Raw genomic sequence first — 21,350 nt, 5'->3', positions numbered from 1 at the left:
AGTGAGGGCCTAGATTTAGGCAGTCAATAGAAATCAGCTGACTTCCGCAAGTCATTATTTAGCAGTAAAACAAATTAAGGTTCTGATGGTCATATGCAAACTCATCTGCCCAGGGGTCAAGAAAAAACAGGGAAAAGAAAGCTCCCTCTGCACGGAGAAGCTAAGGAGTTTCTGCTGCCCCAGAATACAGTTCTGCCTCTGGTATGCCTATAAACCAAAAAGGGTGGGAGGAGGGTGTAGAAGCAGGCCCAAACTTAACACACCAGGGTGAACATAATTTCAGAAGTAAGATTTCCACTTCAAACACGTTTTCAGGAAGTAGTTCCCCAGTAAATGCAGTCATTAATGGGAATAGGCTAAAGTGGAAGGAGGAAGGATCTCTCCTTAAATATTCCTCCAGGGCAATTCACTGCAGTCCCAGATTTCAGAAACTCAGAATGAGGAGAGCTTTCTATCAGTCTGTGACTGTCTGTCTGTCCCATACATACACACACACACACACACACACACACACACACACACACACACACACAGCATCTATCAGCCTCAGTATTTAGATAGAGGAAGCAAGTGATTTTGACAAGAACGAGTAGACTATATGAAGAAGTTCTACCTCAATCAAAAAATTATATATATATAATTTAACATTATATATATATATATATATATATATATATATATATATATATATATATATAATAACCCAAAGTATATAAAGACTCTTTAGAATCATAGCCATGAATTTTCAGGGGCAATTCATTTATTTCCTGTGGCACACATTAAGAAAATAAGGGACAGAGAAACTCAGATTCTGGCCAAGGTCACACAGCGACCTGGTCTAGGTCCTGGGTTCAGGATGTGGGTTTCTTGTTTACAGAACTCTTTGCACAGCACTATGAGACACCATACCAAGAAAAACTGCTCGAGTATGTGCTTGAGTCCCAGATTCCACGGCATCTTAAGTTATTACATGGGGATAATGGTGGATACAAAAGAAGGGCTTCTAGCTTACTAGTTCTTGTTACCAATGTACTTTACACAACAGATGTTATTTCTTACCAGGTTGATTGTAAATAGGATTCTTTTAAACAAATTCTATTTTTAATTCAGTAGGGAAGCTGTTATTTGAAGGAATTCTAAAGCTAAATATCGCCCCAAGATTTCCTTTATAAATGCGGATATTCAGAGTTTGGATTTGCTTACTAAAGCAAGGTTCATCATATTGTTACTATTATTTTAAATAAGAGACACTAAAACTTTAACTTTCATGTAATTTTTTTTCTGCACATATTTTCTATTTCTACTATTAGCTGGAAAACACTGATAAGATCAGAAAGTGATTTAAAAAAAAAAAAGGCTCCTCAATAGAAAGAAAAGGATTACTAAAATTATTCAATCCTCAATGACTTAAACAGGAAAAACCTGCATTCCATTATCTGGTCAGGGTTTCAAATTCACTGCCATACAAAATACAGTTCCTGAAATTTTTCTATGAAGGAAAATTGTAGGCAGAATTCTATTTTTTCATTAACCCTATTAAAAAGTTGACTATGGCATTCCTCAACGCGATAAACAAAATGTGGCATTAAGACATAATAAAATTACACTCAAGGATGCAACCCTTAAGAAAATTACAAACAAAAAATAACCAGGGGAAAACTTATGAGAATAGCAGCAGAATGAATGTGAAGCAGATGCCCCACAGGATGCCGGTGAGGCAACAGGGGCGGCCGAGGGGAGAGGAGGCCCCCACCGCTCCAGGTCAGGTCAGACAACAAAGGCAAGCGAGACAGGTGGCCCTGTCTCGGCCCCAGGAACTTATGATGCCTTATAAAACACCCGGTCAGGTTTTCATCTCTGTGCTGCACGCCTCTCACCTCTCCAACAGGAACACAAAGGACCTGCAATCCTGAAATTTTTTATGAAAATTAGCCTGATTTTAAAATCTGCTTTTCCCATACCATTCTTCTCTCCACCAGCCTTCCAGCAGTGACACGCGTGGAAGTCATTTTAAAGACAATGGTCCAGTTTTATTAACATGCTTCCTACCACCAAGTCCTCCAGCAAGCTACCGTGGTGGCTTCAACATTTCCAGTTCTACTACTTTGCCATCTTGCACGCTTAAGTTGATAGTGGGGCATTGCGGGTAAGCAAATCCCCTCAGGCAAACCTAAAACACTGAAAATCCACTAAAGATAGGGACTGTCTCATATCCACTTAGGGTGCTTAACAAAGCTTCATGCACAGGGTTGAGTGCTTATCATATATTTATTGATTAACCTATAAATTGCTGAGGGTTGTTAATCAGAAGCTCCAGAAATGTTTACACAAGTGCAGACTGTCATCAACCTTCTCTGACTGTGGTGCTTCTTGGCAAATGTACATTTAGAGTTTAATCGGAAGTGTTCCTTATGAAGCTGGCTACCCATGTATTATTCGAACTTAATCTAATTAATTTGTTTAAGCCTTACTAACGAAACAAATATGGTGAAATATTGATAAAATGTCTCTCAAGGCTATCTGCATATGATTTCTAAAAGGAAGAGGTAATTAAGTCTAGTGGAAAGCATACTGGTCTTGGAGTTAAGAACTGGCTTCTAGGTAGCCCTACACAAGTCATTCACTTCGTGTCTCAGTCTCCTCATCTATAACATGGGGAAATGACACCAGACCTACGTGGAGTAAGAATGTTATGTGTATCTTCAACTGCCTATATAATAGAATTACTCTTCAAAACAAAGAGAAGCCATTTCAAATGATTTCTAAGACACAGGCTGCACATTTTAATACATTTTTCAAATATGCAGACTGATTTAGACATTTCCAAGGAAATACTTATTCTGCCTCTCTGCTTTCTCTCACGGCATCTGTTGTTACTAGCAGGGAAGGAAAAGTAAAATCTAATGTCATTAACAATAGACCCAACCAAGATCCCCAGGACTCACTTAATGCAGGAGGAGGGCACATAGAGAAGCAAATGAAAAGGTAAACAAAATGAGGATGAGAGGACCTGAAGAGAAAGGCAGAGAAACTCAGGTTAATGAATAAAAACAACAAGTCCATCTTTCATCTCTCCTGGCTCCTACTGATGGCAGACGGTGTATTTAATCTGCTGAGAGACCAGATTTAAGGCCTCCCTTTGGCATAGTCCATCCATGAATTATTAACATCTGCAGAAGCAACAGCACATCCGCTCACAGCGATCAGAGAGGATAATGATGATTAACAAAGATGGGATTATTAATCCCTCCACTTCCCTTTCCTGTCTCCCTCTCTTCTTCATTCCCCTCTGGGCTCTGACTGCTTTTTAGGCAGTGTATTTTGAGCTACAGCCTCAGTCTCAGAGTCGATACCTCCATAGTGAAAAAGTAATCAATGACCAATTAGAAGTCATAAGTTTTTAATATATATATATATATGTTTTTCAGATATATTTTATTGATCATTGTGTCCTTCATGAAACAAAGATACAAACAGGGGTGGTTACAAATTCTTGATGGACTCAAACACTGAAAAGATAAACACACTGCTTTGCAGGCTCCAAGTTCAGGGTTGGTCCACAGGTGGATGAAGTTTAAAAGTTGGCAGAGATGGCCAGGGAAGCAAAGCAGGATATACCTACACTAGACTTCTGTCATCATTTAATTTGGTCCATCTCAAACCGGAGGGCTTATTGAACAGATTCTGGGCCTCACCTCCAGAAATCTGGATTTAGTAGGTCTGGGGTGGGGCTTGAGAACCCACATTTCTAATTAATTTGTGGTGATGCTGATGCTGCTAGTCTGGGCACCACCCTTTAGAATAACCAACAAAGGCTTTCTGTTTGCCAAAGGCATTCAGGGCATGGGAGGAATGGAGTAGGAAATTAAAACCAACCTGAGGCAGAAAGCTAATACAAAAACAGAGATGAGATTTGCAGCTCCTTTCCCTTCCTAACCCCCAGTGAAAAACTTAGATGCCTTGAAGGGCTCTGCAATATGTCTGCTGCTCCAAAATAAACCCCATTCCCTAACACTCCTCCTCCCCCACCAAGAAACGAGCTAGTTGGATGAATAGTTAACAAATGGTGAAGAACACATATGAAACTGGGAGCTAGATTAATTTATAACTTAATTCCCGAAACATGAGAAAGAATTTCAAATATTCTCCTTCCTTTGGTCATTTTCTTCCCCATAACTCCCTCTTCTTAGGACCTGGCTTTAACGTAAAACCAATCCTCGAAAAGAATGAAAGGTTGTAACACCCTCACCCAAAACCTTAGTTCGCTACGTAGAGAAAATTCTTACATATCCTCAATATCAAACTGAGTCAGACACGAAAAATAAAACAAAGAAAAGCAGAGTATCAGCAGAGGCTATAGGAAAGGGCCAAATATAAGGAAATGCACTTGAACATCAGCTCTGTTAAAAGAGCAAAATATAAGCAAGTTAAGTAGACGGATAAAACTAAATTCCGTTTCTTTGGGGGTTTGCAAATGCAATTGAAAACAGAAGTAATGAGAGATGTGAGGTAGAGGCAGCCAGCAAGGCCAGGCTCACACAGCACCCAGCTCTCACCCGGCCCAGGCTCGCTCCCTACTGCAAGACAGCTATGGGCGTACACGGTCCAAGGCTGCAGGAACCATCCTAACAGCCACGACTTCACAGCTAATAGATGCTTGGGGAAAAGGAGGTACACTGCCCCATTAGCAATAGCTGCTCCTGATGGGACAGCCAGTCTGAAACGTTCGGGGGGAGAGGAGCAGAGAAAGTGGGACGCAGAGGACAGAAACAAAGTGAGAATGAAAGGAAGACAGGAGAAAAGATGAAAAGAACAGACAACAACAATGGAAGGGAGGATAGCCTAAAGAGGAAAGAAACCAGGAGGGAGGGAGAATAGAAAGCAAAAGCTGGCAAAAACAAAAACAGAAAACCTCACCCCTAATGGGCTCTCTATTCTGAGAGTCCAATCCACCCGAAGTTTCAAATATGACATGCGTTCCAGTTGGCCACTTTGCAGTTGCTTGGCACCAAAGACCTACTCAGACAGTAAAAACAAGGCTGATAGGCTCTAGCTAGTATGACAAGTCTCAAGAGACTGAACCCCTTCACAGAAAGGGCATTTGGAAACTATGCAGCAGCAGCAACAAACATCAGTATCGTTTTTGTTCCAAAGTGTACCGCAGACGGGAAAAGTGAGGTCTGCCACCATTCAGTTTATGGTATTACTCTTCTAACATTTTCGTCTCTACAACTGATTTAGTCAACTCGCAAATCTTCCACACAGAAAGGAATAAACAGAAATGCAACTTCAAAGAAACAGCTAAAGAAAGGTCTGAAAGGAAAGATAAGACCAAAACATCAAGAAATGACCAGTGACAAAAGACCTAGCTTAGTGTCTTCGCAAAAACAACAAACAAACAAACAAAAAACCTGCAATTTACCCTCATCCCATGCCTTCCTGAACAAGGCACAATAATAAGGACACAGGACAAGGGACACCTGGATGACTCAGTTGGCTGAGTGTTCAACTTCGGCTCAGGTCATGATCTCACGGCTTGTGAGTTCAAGCCCCGTGTCGGGCTCTGTGCCGACAGCTCAGAGCCTAGAGCCTGCCTCGGATTCTGTGTCCCTCTCTCACTCTGCCCCTCCCTCACTCATGCTGTGTCTATCTCTCAAAGATAAGTACAACATTTAAAGAAGAAAAAAAAAAAGGACACAGGGCAATGCATTAAGAAGTGTCTGGGTTCAGGGGTGCCTGGGTGGCTCAGTCAGTTAAGCGTCTGACTTCAGCTCAAGTCATGATCTCACGGTTCGTGGGTTTGAGCCCCACATCGGGCTCTGTGCTGACAGCTCAGAGCCTGGAGCCTGCTTCGGAATCTGTGTCTCCCTCTGTCTCTCCTCCTCTCCCGCCTGTGCTCTCTAAATAAATAAATAAATAAATAAATAAATAAATAAATAAATACATAAATAAATAATTTTTAAAAAAAGTGTCTGGGTTCAAGTTCTACCTTTAGATAGTAAGTAAACTCTCCATATTGGTTTCAGTATCTTCTCCTTCTAAATAAACAATGTCAACACCCATCCAACCCATTCCACCACAAGAAAGAAGACGGTGATGGGCAAAGCCCACTGCAAAGTATCACACAAATGGAAGAGTTATTATGGTGTACCACTCAAAGTTCACATAATAGTCCTGGCCTGTTCCTTTCCCCTACATCTTCCAAATTAGGACAAAGTCACAGATTCTTTCAAATGGTTTGAGGGGAGTAGTAAAATGACATAATAGTTATTCATAAAACCAGCCATGTCTCAGATCCCCCTTCACACGTTAGGAAGCTTTACTTTTACAGAATAAAGGAAAAGACCATATGTTGTTTTGTAAGAATTGACCAATTCTGAACTATGAGGGTCACTTTTATAGCCGATCTCTAACACATACTTCATGGACTAATCCATCATCTCTCCATTAAATCAATTTTCCTTGTCACTTCAAACTGATGTTCTATAATCTCAACTACCTGGTCAAAACAATCCAACACTTCCAAATGCCGGCTGTTCGGACAACTTGGAGGGGCAATACAGCCAGTCAAGAAAGTGTAATTGGGGGCCATTTTCCAAGTTCTCTGAATTAAGCATGTCTTACTTTTGTAATTAGGGGGAGAACCGGATTTTCTCTAAAGCCATTCAGTTCCTATTCACACTCTCAAAATCCCAAATTTAATGTTTTCTTGTCGGTAACTCCCTCGGGCTTCACCCTCTCTTCCAATCAAGAGGTGTCTAGGTCATGAAAGAGGAGGGTAAAAGTCTTTTGCAGACAATAATTACTTCTCCTCCAACCTCTCTAAGCCTAGCTCCCTCCGTAAGAACACTTTACCAGCCCCTCGGCTAGACTCTAATTCCGACTTCATACAAGGAGAGTGGCACCAGGCACATGCTGAGGGCTACCTACACAGGAGTGCCTAACTGTGCCCTACTATGGATCACCACCATGTCTTTTCAGCTCCCTGCTTGGCCTTCTCCTCGAGATTCCGCTATGTTAGTCTGTATTTATTTTCAAGAGCCAGGTAGTCCAAAGAGCACCAATCTACACGACTCCAGGTCACCTTACTGTTGTGTTGTCTCCTAGACAGGAGTAATTTCGCTATAGAGAAATTCTTTCCTGTATTCTGGAGCACACACAGAGTTAAGGGCCTTGTGTGTGTCCATAAAAACCAAACACACATAATACCCTTAGACAGCCAAATCATATTATAAGATGCAAGATTTCAACATTCCGGCACACTGCCAGAGCTTAATGGCCAGTCAGACGCTAAGTAAGGAAATGGGTCTGCATTAAACCTACAAATAAGTCAACAATCAATAGTTCAGGATTACAGTAAAAAACTGGATGTGCCCTTTAAATTGCTTCTAGCATCATTCTTCTAACTTGAGCTCCGCTTCAGAAGCAAAGCAAAACAAAACAAAGATGATCAAGCAAGAAGCTGAACACAACCTATTTTCACAAGCACAAAGCATTGGCATTTCGAAACTAAAAGCTACTCTAGGATTTCACAGAAACCTTTTACAGTATACCTGTAGGGCAGCAAACCCGAGGAATAATAGGCTGAGCTTTAGACAGTAAATTAAACTGACAGCTCAGCAAGCACAAAACTATGGCAAAAAAGCAAGCACCTGGAGATAAACGGATGAAGCAGGTTTGGCCTTCCTGCAAAACTTCTCCCCCCCCCACCACCCCCACCACCCCCAAACCAGCAGGGATTTGTGTAAAGGTTTAGAAAGCATGTTCCAGCTTTGTCCCTCAGTCAACATGATTTGACTACTAAGCGTATATAAATAAGTGTGATACCCACCACATCCATTCACTGTGGGCTTTCTGGCCTTTATTTTGCTCTAAATGAGCAATCACTGAGCAGTACTTTCACTAAAATACTTAAACTACTTCACTCTTTCAAATATATCTTGAAAATTCACTTCTTTACCAAACAGCTTTGACCTACAAATGAAATTTAAAACCCAGGGGACTAAGGCCATAGTACTGAACTCAAACCAACAGAAGGGAGTTCAAGTCCGGCATATCTAGCCTTTGCAGACCTTAGGTTTCCCCATCAGTGAAATGCAGCTGACAATAGTATGCGCCTGAAATAGTTACCGGAAACCCAGGAAGTGTTTAGTTCAGTGTCTTTTTTTTTTTTTTTGAAGTTTGCTTATTTTGAGAGAGAGAGAGAGAGAGAGAGAGAGAGAGCAAGTAGAGGGCGGACAGAGAGAGAGGGAGAAAGAGAATCCCGACCAGGCTCTGCACTGTCAGCACAGAGCCTGATGTGGGGCTTGAACTCATGAACCTTGAGATCGTGACCTGAAGCAGAACCAAGTCGCACGTTCAACTGACTGAACCACCCAGGCGCCCCCCAGTATAGTGTCTTGCAAAATAAATGTTCAGTAAACCTTAGCTCTGCCTCCTCAATATTAGCTGGGCTAAAACAGAAGACAGGAATTAAAACTTGTCTTTAGTGCCATGATTCACTGCGTCAGCAGGAAACACTTAAACTAAAGAAAGGAAGAAAAGTAAGGAAGGAAAGGGAGAAAGAGGATAGGTTGGGGGGGGGTGGAAGTACAACTATTTAAACTAGCGCTACTCAAAGTGTGGTTGAAGAAGCACCAGTCCCCAAATAGGTGGTGCCTGGTCTGCAGCAGGTAAGTACAAAAACAGAGGATAAGCGTTTAGAACTTTTATAGCAAGCTGATGGAGTAATTTTATGTCTACTGAATTTAATTAGAAAAACTAAGGCTTATCCTTTGCATGTCTTTTATTTCATTTTTTTTCTCCTAGTAATTCATTTGTACTGTATTTTTCTAAGAGCATCTCTCAGCCTAAGACAAACTCGTTTGGGAGGCACCGATTCAGTAAACACCTTCCAAAAGAAAAACACCAACCACTATACTTCTTCGCCGTGAAGACCTCTGGGACAGTTTGGGACCCCGTCACAGAACAAAGTGCTACTGTGAATGCCCATGAACCAAGGATCCCCAGGTCCTGCGCTGGTCCTATCTAATACAATATGGGAGACTGATATGCACCGTGGATAAGAGAAAACCTGGCAGAAGACAAAGAGCTCCCAGATAATACCACACCAGATTATTTTGGTACCTTGAACAAATCAAGCACATTATAACCTTCATGGCCATTTCAGCCTGTCCCTAAGATAGTGACAGCATTTTAAAATACACAAACTTTTTTTTTTTTTTAAGAAAAGGGAGGAGTAGAGGAAACTCTCCCTCATATCCTGCTCATGTCACTCAAAGAAAGAGACCAAATCAGGTAGTAATAATAAAAATCAGTCAGTAAATCCACCCTCCCACTTGCACTCTGCTGGCCTAATCCTCCCCTTTGTTTTATAAATTAAATGAATTGCCTGGTGCTGGTTGTAAATATGTTCCATATGACCAGGCTTCTTTCTGTACAAGTTCTTGGAAGCCGTGTCACGCCCAGCCCCGCGCAGCAGCCTCTGGGCAGTGCTTCCAGGGCTGCGGTTCTCTCAAAAGCACAGGCAGGATTTGGCTGATGGCATCTCAGCCCCACAGCCACTCCACGGTGAGAGGCAAGGCCTCGCCCTTCCGTCCTCCAAGATAATTAAAGTGGCGTCGTTAGCGTTGCAGACCTGGGGCTGTCAGAACTGAGGGCCTTAGTCTCGGCTCGGCTGCCAGCAACCTGAGCTTGAGGGGCTCACTGAACCTCTCCATATCTGAAGTACAAGATGGAAGCCAAGCATCTGTGAAACGGGGGAAAAGCTTAAAAAGAAAGCAATACATACTAGTTCTGAGAGCTCTGCAGCAAAAGAAATTCTAATACAGGTCTTGTCCGTGAAGGATGTTGCCCAGACTTTCTCCCAGCTTCTTCTGTTCCTGGTCCCCGACAAACAAACAAAAAGAAGCAAAACCAGGGGTCTCCCCTGTCTGAGCTCCCTCTCACTTCCTTCACAGAATGTGGATTTTTAGTGGATACAGTAGGAACCTGGACCCCAGAGTTTTGTAACCGAAGAACCACACTTCGCAACTGATAACAATGAAAGGAGCCACATCAGGCTACCGGCCTGGAAAGCTTCAGATCGAACAATCCAAAACGGAAGTGAGAGATCACAGGGTGCCGCAGCAAGCGGATCAAAGTGATGCACAGGGTCAAGGGCTGCCATTTGAGAACGACGGACTGGTCTACAGTAATGTGTTCGATATTCAATGAGGTTTTAGCTCCCATTTAAATTACACTCACTCCAGTATCAAACAGGTCAGCAGATGAAAAGACATGCCCATTTCTGGTTCCTGAAACCAAGCAACTTTTAAAGACACCAGACTGAAGATGACAATATATGCTCCCCGTCTCCACAGTGCAGGGGCATCAATAGATATCGGCAGGTTAAGAGACAGCTCATGAAGGAGGGAGGGGATGACTCAACTCTGGTTCAAAGGCACCAGGGCCTGGCCAATATTTGAAGTGCTCTATTAAATTCTTAGATAAATATTTTAGCCATGGGCTTCTTCTAAAACACTTCTACAGAACCATTGCAACTTCTTTCTTCTTTAGTTGGTAATTGATATTCCCTTGCTCACTACAGGATATAAGAAACCTCTGAGAAGACAAAGAAGCCTGTCATTTCCTGCTTGCTCAGAACGCATTCAGCATCCATTTACTTGCTTGTTCTGAAAGCCCTGCATTCAGGAGTAAGTGTGAATGGATAAGTAAAAAGGCTGAAATCTTATATCCTTGGCTCACATAAAAGCAGTTTTTCACATTTTCCACAGACGACGCCTTTAACACCCATTTTTATTCCAAAGTTACCATTTTTAATTCCATTCACAGGATACTTTAATGTAATTGCATACTTTCCACCAGACCACAATGCCTACCTTTTCCCTTATCACAGACAGGCAGAAAAATTAAATCATTTCAGTACTTACCCCAGTAATCAGGATCAGAATACCTAATTAAAAACACAAAACAGGATGGCATATTAACCAGCTTCTGGGAAGACACTATTTTTTTCTTTTTTACATGTTTACTGGTTTTTACCAGCTCTGAGATTTACCCTGGGTCAGGATTTAGCGACAAGGAATAGCAAATATGTTTGTTAAGTGGGAGTGACGTGGACACTGCAGCGTTCACACAAGAGACAAAGCCTGGCACCATGACCGCCCTGAACAAGAAGCTGAGGCACAGTGAAATGGAGGTCTTTTCCATATGCAGTCTGGCCACTGCAACTGAATGCTGGCCTAAAACGTACCTGGTGTTTGTTCCAGGAAAAGGTTTCTCTCCAGCTAGCAGGGCTTTGGATCCCATGAGAATTGGATTCATTAGCTAGTGTGAACCCAAGACATTAACTATAGGTTGTTTGATTTAAGTCCAGGATAAGCAGCTGTTACAAAGCTGCAAAAGGGCAAGATTCAAATATCCATTAAAGTCCTCTAAAAACTCAAAAGAAAGGTTACCATCAACTTCCCACTGACTCTTTTAGGGGCAAGAGGAATGTAAGCAAGGAGGTCAATAAAGACAAATGCTTAACTAAAAACCTTCACGCTCTTAGATTCTCTTATATTTTTATATTACGTGAGAACAATTAAAGAGCAAGATCTCATTCCTTCAGGGTGCCATCAATTCAAAAATTCTAATCATCCAATGTGGGCTAGATCACCACCACAGAAAAGCCTGCTCAGGCATACTAACAACTGAAACAACAGGGGAGCTAGGTATATTTTGCCCACTTAAAACATTTCTCAGGACTATTACACAAATTATCAGCATGCAAACAGATGCAACTCTTAATGAACGAACCCCATCTCTTCCTTAAATTTACGAAAGCAGCTCTGGTCAGACCTGTCCTCTGTATACACGCTCAGTAGTTTCAATTTCTAGAAACCAATGAAAAGGGCTACTTAAAAATAATCCCAGAGTTCAGATATCGTTCATCCCTTCAGACTGCACCTTCCCGCAGTTGGCTTAAGCGAGGGAAAGCTTACCACACTTCTTCCTCAATATTAATATTTTGCCAGTAATATTCCTGAAGAGCTGCTATTAGCACACTAATCACTCTAGGCAAGTCTGACCCTCTTTCCAACAAAACAAACTGCCACAGGATTTCTGGAACCAATTCCCCACTAACAACTTGCCAGTACTACAAACACACAATTAGTAAGCAACACAACCACTTTTCTGCTTAGCTGTTATATATAGCTCCATTTAAGCAGCAGTCTCTTAATTCTGAAGATATAAAATTAAAAGATAAACCGGGAAAATAACAATTTAGGTGATAATGGGTTACACAAGCAGTGATTCATTTTTATACTTACTAAAGCTATTTAGTTTCTTCTGATTATTTAAAACATAAGCTAAGAGTGGTCTGAGCATACTCTACATTGCCAAGGCCAAGGGCAGAAAAAGGAAGGAAACAATGAATATTTTATTATGGATGCAATGTGGTAGGCAAGACAAGTGTCTGACAAGTGAATTATTATTGCATCATTAGCCTTGTAATTGAGAAATCAGTTTCTCTGGCTCCAATTTTGATACAGTTATTTTATCCACTATTTAAGACTTCATTTTCTCTTTACTCATACAGGGCAGGACAGATTTCCATCTGGAAATTTACACAGATTATGAAGAACTTCCGTACAGGATCCTTCTTTCTGCTTTTGTTTTTTTTGGGTTTTTGTGTTTTGTGGTTTTTTTTTTGTTTTTTTGTTTTTTGGTAGAAGGATCTGAATAGATAAGAATCACTTATGTAAGATCCAAATGGACTGCTAAATTAATTCGAACATAAGCTCAATTTCTGTTTACTTTGTGGGGAAACATTTGGAAAGTTTTGGTTTTTTCCTAGGCAATAAAACGGACACACTGCATTTGTAGGCTGTGGGGAGAGATCTGAGAAGGCCGCGAAAGAGGCGCACATGAGGAGAGCCTCACAAGTGAGGCCTCGGACATTTCAGAGGCACTACTCTAGGCTAAAGAAAGGTGGCTGAAGTCCAAATATACACGTGCACACACATACCCACACATGCATGCATGCACACACACAAGACAGCTCCTTCTACTGCAGTGTGCTACCACTGGCTACCACTGCAGACTCTGGGTCTGGAGTTCTCTCTTGTCCAGCAAGAAAGCAGGATGCAGGATTAAAAATGCGAGAGAGGCTAACGTCCAAGAGGAGACAAGAGCCCCGAGTTAAGGGCCCTTGCTCTGTTTCTGTTAGGATCAGAAGACACAAACATGGTGATGGGCGTGCACAAAGAGACAATGAAATCATGAACATTAACTCATGGGTGTGAGGGAAAAGGGGGTTTTGAAGATAGGTGGTGTTAAGGGTTTGGGTTAATACAAAAGAAAATCCTGGCGCTAGGCGGGAGGTTACTTACAGCAGAAGTGAGGCACCACCTCTGTTTACCTAAACTGGTCTAGGGGACAAGAAAGACAGAGCATGCTACCTCAGGGTCAACAAGGCACCTTTCTTTTGCTAACTAGCTCTGCTCTGGGCAACTTCGCCCTGCAGCAGTCTATAGCCCTATTTACCCATTTACCTAAATTGGTCCTTCCTTCCAGTGAAAGCAGCTTTCTGCTATTGTACTAAGTTGGGGGGTGTTTCCACCCTGAATACCTAATCTTGTGTACCTCATCTTGGATGTTTTCATCCTGAGATTCCCTATTCCTATACCTTTGTCCTATACTGGAGGCCTTTGCCCCACTTGTCCTATACTGGGGGCCTTTGCCCCGTTTATCTAATCTTGTTTACCCAAACTTGGGTGTGTACATCCTATGGTTGTCTAATTCTTTATGCCTTGTTAACCCATTGGTGTAAGCTCAGGGAATTCTTAAGTTTATTCCCCACACTGCAGTAAAGTATCACAAGTTAATCCGACTGATACATACTCCAAACACTAGTATGTAATGCTTTAGAAAAGTAGACTATTTCTATTTGAAAAACGTCTCTATAGATATCTCTTGGGGTGCCTGGGTGGCTCAGTCAGTTATGCATCTGACTCTTGATTTTGGCTCAGGTCATGATCTCACAGTTCATGAAATCAAGCCCCATGCAGCATGGAGCCTGCCTGGGATTCTCTCTCTCCCTCTCTGACCTTCTCCACTCACGCGCACTCATTCACTCTCTCTCTCTCTCTCTCTCTCTCTCTCTCAAAATAAATAAATAAACTTAAAAGAAAAAGAAAGAAAACGGAAGATGTTAAACACATTGGAGCGTTAGTCTGTTTGGAAAGAGTAACTACTATTAAACTCTGAAGTCAGATAGGGGTCCTCCCAAAGGCCCCAAAGAGAATGGTGAGGGCGAGATCAGATATCTGGTTGAGGTCTGCAATCACTGGAACAACTAGCAATAGATGTCTTAGCCCAATATTCCATACAGCTATGAAAGAATTAGATTTGATGATGTTTCATTAATTACGGTTAATTTAGTCTTAAAATTTCTGGCACTGTACGTGTAGTGAGTTGACCTGTGTCCCCCCACCAAAAAGAGATGTGTAAATCCTAACTCCTAGTCCCTGTGCATATGACCTTATTTGGAAATATGATCTTTGCATATGTGATTAAGATAAGGATCCCAAGATGAGATCATCCTGGATATAGGATGGGCCCTACACCCAATGACTGGTGTCTTTATGAGAGAAAGGAGAGGGAGACTGGACACAGAGGAGGAAAATCTTGTGGAGATGGAGGAAGACACCGGAGTTAAGAAACAGCTTGGTGCCACCAAAAGTTACAAAAGGAAAGATTCTCCCCTACAGCCTTCAGAGGGAGCACAGTGTTGCCAACACCTTGATTTCAAAGTTCTAGAGTCCAGAACTGTGAGAGGACAAATTGCTAACGTTTTAGGCCACTAAGTTTGTGGAAACTTGTTGTGACCGCCCTAGGAATCTAATACAATAAAGTTTAGCAATAACATTATTGTATTTTGGTCCCATGCCATTTGGAAGTAATAGAGCCTAATGCAGAGAAACTGCAGCTCCCATTTTTATGGCCAACTCAGGCAATTTCCACACAGCCTTCTTGAAATATACATGTAATTTAGTGAAAAGCCCACAATATAACCAAACTGTGTAAATTCGCACCTTATTACTATATAATACACATCATCCGTGGTACCTTAGGTCCGTTCAGATCATAGTAAAGATGTGCAACCTGCCCTTGATATTTTTCTTCCAAAGACAGAAGTGAGCACGTGGATCTCTGTGAGAAGGCCTGTGCTTGCAAGCACCACGAAGTAACTTAGGACAGAGCAGTACGGTCATCGCAGTGCCCTGCTCTGTTAACAGCCATTGCTCTTCACCTCTATTACACAAATATGCAGGCTTCTTTATAACCATTTCCAAAAAAGAAAACCAATACATATTTTAAAAAATTCTCCTAGCGTTAGCCATACATATAGATTTAAGTGAATTTTTTTAACAGGTTACTTTTGCTGGCCACTACAGTCTTTTAAAATTGCATTTTCAGTGCATGCCAACATCATCAGTCGTGACAAACAACCAAACAGCAACAGTGAAAATCCTCTATTAATTTCACGCTTTCCATGAGAAACAGAAGGAAACAGAATCAATGTTCATCAAACAGAAAAGGACTACACACGTATCTATATGTATATCTACACATGGGGAAATGCCTTTTCAGGCTTCTAAGTAATATAAACAATGGGTGGTACAAAGTCTCGGACAGCATCCATCAAAGGATCCTTCAGCATTTCCCTCTACGAATTTATAAACTGATATAATAAATTCACTCTGACTGATACTCGGCATGTGGGATTAAGATGCATTCACATCGCAAAAACGGCTCTGGCTGGAAAAATTTATACACAAAAGTCCATTAGGTTTATGGTATGTGGACTGTATCTCAGTATGTTAAGGGGAGCCGGGGTGGCTTAGCCGGTTAAGTGTCCAACCTCAGCCTAGGTCATGAGCTCATTTCATGAGTTTGAGCCCCAAGGTGGGCTCTGCACTGACAGCTCAGAGCCCAGCTTTGGATTCTCCATCTCCCTCTCTCCTTCTGCCCCTCCCTCATGCCCGTGCACACTCTCTCTCTAGAATATAAATCAACATTTAAAAAGATAAAATAAATAAAGCTGTTAAAATAAATGAGAAAAAAAGTCTGTCAAAAAGTACATCTGGCTTTTGTAAAAGCAAAAAACTGAAAATGACCAAGTTGACTCTTCTTGGAACACCAACAATGCAATGAGAAGGATTAAAAGAAAGAATGCTCCATGTTCAGGGTGAAAGCTGACTTGGCACTTACATCTAACTACTAAACAAGAAGTATACTTCTTGTACTAAACAAGAAGATACTGTAGGCACAGGAGGCTTAAGTACAGGCGGGGTGAGCCCCACAATACAAAACTTCTAACCCCTATCAATACTAGAACCATCTCAGATTAAGCCAAGGCCTCAGCCCTTTAAAACTTAAATTGAGTTCTCCTTTGCCTTTGTTGGCAAGAAGATGAAATCAACAGAATATTTTGAAAATAGTAAGTCTTAAATCTTTAGGTCTAGATGATCAATTCCCAATTCATCAAAAGTTCTCTTGGATTGACCATTTTGCATTTTTGGAGCTATTCTGGAAAAGGCTTGAGGTAAAATTCTCAAATGGGAGCACGCTTCCTCTCAAAGTTCAAAGATTTCCCAGTGGTGCGGGACCAAAACTCGTAGCCATGCTCATTCCAAATTAAGAAACTCTCTTTGATGTGACCGAGCATCCACTGCTGGGAAACCATCTAATGGGGGTGTTGAAGCAGAGTGTTCATGCATTAAACAGAAGGTTAGAAGATCATCATGACTCGATACATTTATAAACCTGCCATTAATATCTCAAATCAAGAAAATGGAGTACATCAGAGGGAATTCATGAAGTGCATTACTAAATGTGCTGAGTACTCCAAATATGTATTACAGATATGTTAAAGAACATTTAAAAGCTGGTGGTTTAAAAAAAAAAAAAAAAACAAACTTCTTTGGAATTTTAAACATTAAAAACACACACACAACCTTATAGTGAGTGCCACTTCTTCCACACTATTAGGGATTCTCTTCAAAATATATGATTATTCAAATTAATTTGAGCTCTATCCCTTTTGCCCACCTCATCCTTGTTATAAGTATCGGTTTATAGAGCATCAAGCAGTAAAAGAGAAGGGACAAAAAGGTACAGCTAAAAATAAAACAGAAACAACAGTTACACACACATGCCATTTTAAGATTACATGGAGGGGCGCCTGGGTGGCTCAGTTGGTTAAACATCCAACTTCAGCTCAGTCATGATCTCCCAGTTTGTTTGAGTTTGAGCCCCACGTAGGGCTCTGTGCTGACAGCTCGGAGCCTGGAGCCTGTTTCAGATTGTGTCTCCCTCTCTCTCTGCCGCCCCCGCCCCCTCCACTCTCAAGCGCACACACTTTCTCTCCCTCTCTCTCTCAAAAATAAATAAAACATTAAAAATTTTAAAAAGATTACATGGAAATGAGCAGGCATCTATAAGGTGACAAGCAAATATGATTTAGTACACAAGATTTAAAGGGGCACCTGGGTGGCACAGTCGGTTAAGCGTCCGACTTCAGCCAGGTCACGATCTCGCGGTCCGTGAGTTCGAGCCCCGCGTCAGGCTCTGGGCTGATGGCTCGGAGCCTGGAGCCTGTTTCCGATTCTGTGTCTCCCTCTCTCTCTGCCCCTCCCCCGTTCATGCTCTGTCTCTCTCTCTCTCTCCCAAAAATAAATAAACGTTGAAAAAAAAAAAAAAACACTGAAGACTATGGAAACATATCAATAACACGAAAAATAACATCTATAGTTATTTAACTCAACACAAACACAGGGTTTTCAGTTACTGAAATGGAATAAATGCAGTAGAACGGTGGCCATTAGATGGATAAAAATAGTTCTTGGGAAGGATAGTGGGTAGAGAGTATTAATTCAAACTGAGCACAAATAATAACACAATTAGTACCCATCTGTACAATGGTTTGCCTTTGTAGAACCTGCATCCTTTCATTCCAAATGTGAATCAATGATTAAAATGGCAGTTCACTGTCCCTTCACTCTAACATGAAGGCAGCCTCCCAATTCCTCAAAACTAAATGAATCACAAGGTTTTCCTTAACAATCTGTGTGTGTGTGTGCACACACGCACATACCAGTTTCTGATTAGATTAAAACAGCAATCAATTATGCCAGTGGCATGTTAGGTTAAATGAGACTGGAGTGCTCTATTAGACCATTTCCTGGTGCCTCTAATGCAGCCAAATACTTCCTAGAAATCGATGAGTACATTTCAGTAAACAGTACTCTAAGTTTTCCCCAGCTCTTTGCCAACCAATACAAGTAAGATGTAGAAAAGAAATGTGGAAGACAAAGAGTAAAATTATTTGAGATCCAGCACAGAAAGCAAGAGAAACTTATAACTAATGTCTCTGTGCCTTGGATTAAGCCCAAGGAAGGAAGGAAAATCTGTTCTCATAATTACAATAATCTAAAAAGCACAGGTCAGAATTGCTTTCCTAAATTCAGCCTCTCAGAGCACTCTGAAAGTAACCGATGTTCCCCACCATATCTCCAAAGCAGAGTCTCCCATTCTCTTAATCTCTAGGGAAGGGAATTAACAAAGAAATCTAAAATTCCTACATCCTCTGGACAACAAAGGTCCAGGGCCTTCAGCCTGGTTTGCATGCTAGGGTTCCACCCGCACCAGACCTGGCACCCGGCAGCTCTTACCTGAATGTCTGTATCCTTCACAGGCTCAAGAGGCTCAAAGGTGGTGGCTGCGCTGAGACTCTCCAAACGCTGGGAGATGTGGGATATGTCAAGTCCCCGAGACCCGAGGAGAACTGACCTACATGAGCATACAGGGCAGGGAGAAAAAAGCAGGATTAGGACATCTAATATGCTTCATAAAATATTAGAGAGTAATTTTTTTATTCAAAACCTCCTATGTACAGCCCAGACACTTTTATGTGGTTTTTTTTATGCCTTTCCATAAAGATCTATCACATGGAATAACAGACACGGTATTGTATCTGGTAATAAGCGATAGTTCTGATCATGCCTGAATTACACTAAAGAACTTGCCTAAATAAAATGATAGAATATCAATAAAATGATAGGCTAGACTACTACAAACATTTTACAGCAAAGGAAATCATGAGGTAAATGCTATTCTCAATCCCCATTTTACATACAGATGGGGGAACTTAAAGTGCAGAGAGGTTGACTGACTTATCCAAAGTCACAGAGCCAGGAAACGGCAGAGCCAGGTCATCAGGCTCCAGAGCACAAACTCTTACCGCCATCCTGTATTCACAGTGTCTGTAAAGACAGATTATAGTGAACCACAAATTTTAGAAGCTTCAGGAGTAACCCAGTAGAAACTTTATTCATCAGCTGAGAAAACGAAGTCTGGGGCCATCAATGATTTGCAAAGTGCAGTCAAACCCAAATCCAAGGCTGGTTCCCCATGGCTTCTCTTTAAAAGCCAAACACTAGGGACACCTGGGAGGCTCAGTCGGTTGAACAATCGACTCTTGATTTTGGCTCAGGTCGTGATCTCATGCTTCGTGGGACAGAGCCCCACATCAGGCTCTGTGCTGACGGCACAGAGCCTGCTTGGGATTCCCTCTTTGCTCCTTTCCTATTCCTGTGCAGGTGCGAGTACACACTCTCTCTCAAAATAAGTATTAAATAAATAAATGCCAAACGTCATATCTATCACATCTTCAAGCTCCCTCTCTGTTGCCCAGTCCAATAATACAGGAGCCTGTCACCTAATAAATGCTTTTGAAGAGAGATGGGAAAAATATGGCTGGTTTCACTTCTACTCACCTGGGGCAATGTAACAATGGAAGAGTTGTTTGTTGTTTGTTTGTTTTTTTATAAATCACAGTCTTTCTAATATCTAGAACACTCTCTGGAAGAAAGAAACTTAGAATTGGATGCTTAGACCATTTCTCCTGGATGATGATTTAGTACCCAAAATCCCACCGACAAAGTTCATGTCCCTTCTAACTGAGAAGAAGCTAGACCCCTTGGTGGCACAAATAACCCTAACACTTATAGGGGTGACATCTAAGATTTCCAGTCCTGAACTAACAGACTTACTGGAGAAGAGAAAGGACTCCGTGTTTATTTCTATTCTTCTAAGTACTACAGAAATAGATGGTGTGCACCCAGAGGGCTCCCCACTGTAGATTTTTGTCTCTTCCATGTTAGAGGGGTTAACTAGAATGCCATCTCTGAGGTTTCTCCTCCAGGCTACCATGTCAGATAGGCAATCTTAGCTCTCTTCTAATAATCCGTAATAGCTAACTTTCTAATACAGCAGTCCCCAGCCCTGGCTACACATTAGAATCACCCAGGCAACTTTCCTCCCAATGATTCTGAGTAGTGCTGGGTGAAGCCTGGAGCATGGCTATCAGGGTAACACCCTCCTTCCTTTTATAATAGCTTTACTCAGATATAATTCACATACCATACAATTCAATTGGTTTTAGTGTATTCATAGAGTTGTACAACCATCACCACAATTTTAGAACATTTTCATCACCCTCCAAAACCCTAGCCACCAGCAGTCATTCCTCATGTCCCTTCCCAAACTCCCCACAACACTTGGCAACCGTTCATCTATTTTCTGTCTCTACAGATCTGCCTATTCTGGACATTTCATCTAAATGAAATCATACAATACATCCCTTTTGCGACTAGCTTCTTTCATTTAGCATAACACTTTTTCAAGATTCATCTATGTTGTAACCTGTATCAGCACTTTATTTCTTCTTATAATTGAACAGTATTCCATTATATGGATACATCACATTTTATATTTATGTATGTATCATCAGTTGATAAGACATTTGGGCTGTTTCCACTTTGGGGCTATCATGAAAAATGCTGCCATGAACATTCAAGTACAAGTTTCTGTGTGAATATATGTTTTCATTTTTCTTGGATATATATACCTTGAAGTAGAATTGCTAGATCATACAATAATTCTGTTTAACCTTCTGAAGAACTGCCAGATGGTTTTCCATAGCAGTTATACCATTTCATATTCCCATCAGCGATGTACAAGGGTTCCAATTTTTTGTACAACCTCACCAATATTTATTACCTTTTTGAATATAGTCATCTTAGTGGGCCCTCCTTTTTAAACCCTTATAGAAAAACACGGGGCACCTGGGTGGCTTAGTTGGTTAAGTGTCCAACTTCGGCTCAGGTCATGATCTCACAGTTTGTGGGTTCGAGCCCTGCATCAGGTTCTGCTAACAGCTCAGAGCCTGGAGCCTGCTTCAGATTCTGAGTCTCCCTCTCTCTCTTCCTCTCCACTACTCGCACTTTCTGTCTCTC

The 21,350-nt window shown here is 41.4% G+C and overlaps 1 protein-coding gene across 1 annotated transcript in view; it reads right to left on the bottom strand.

The window, feature by feature from the left end:
* The window catches only part of NUP93 (nucleoporin 93), a 104,028-nt gene that overhangs the window by 56,178 nt on the left and 26,500 nt on the right, over positions 1–21,350 (bottom strand). Inside the window, exon 3 of the mRNA XM_006941526.5 lies at positions 18,726–18,843. Within this exon, the coding sequence (XP_006941588.1) occupies positions 18,726–18,843 (118 nt within the window). The remainder of the gene's footprint in view (positions 1–18,725; positions 18,844–21,350) is intronic.

This window comes from Felis catus, chromosome E2 (assembly GCF_018350175.1).
Source record: "Felis catus isolate Fca126 chromosome E2, F.catus_Fca126_mat1.0, whole genome shotgun sequence".
NCBI classification, from domain to species: domain Eukaryota; kingdom Metazoa; phylum Chordata; class Mammalia; order Carnivora; family Felidae; genus Felis; species Felis catus.
This window is presented reverse-complemented; position numbering and strand designations above follow the sequence as displayed.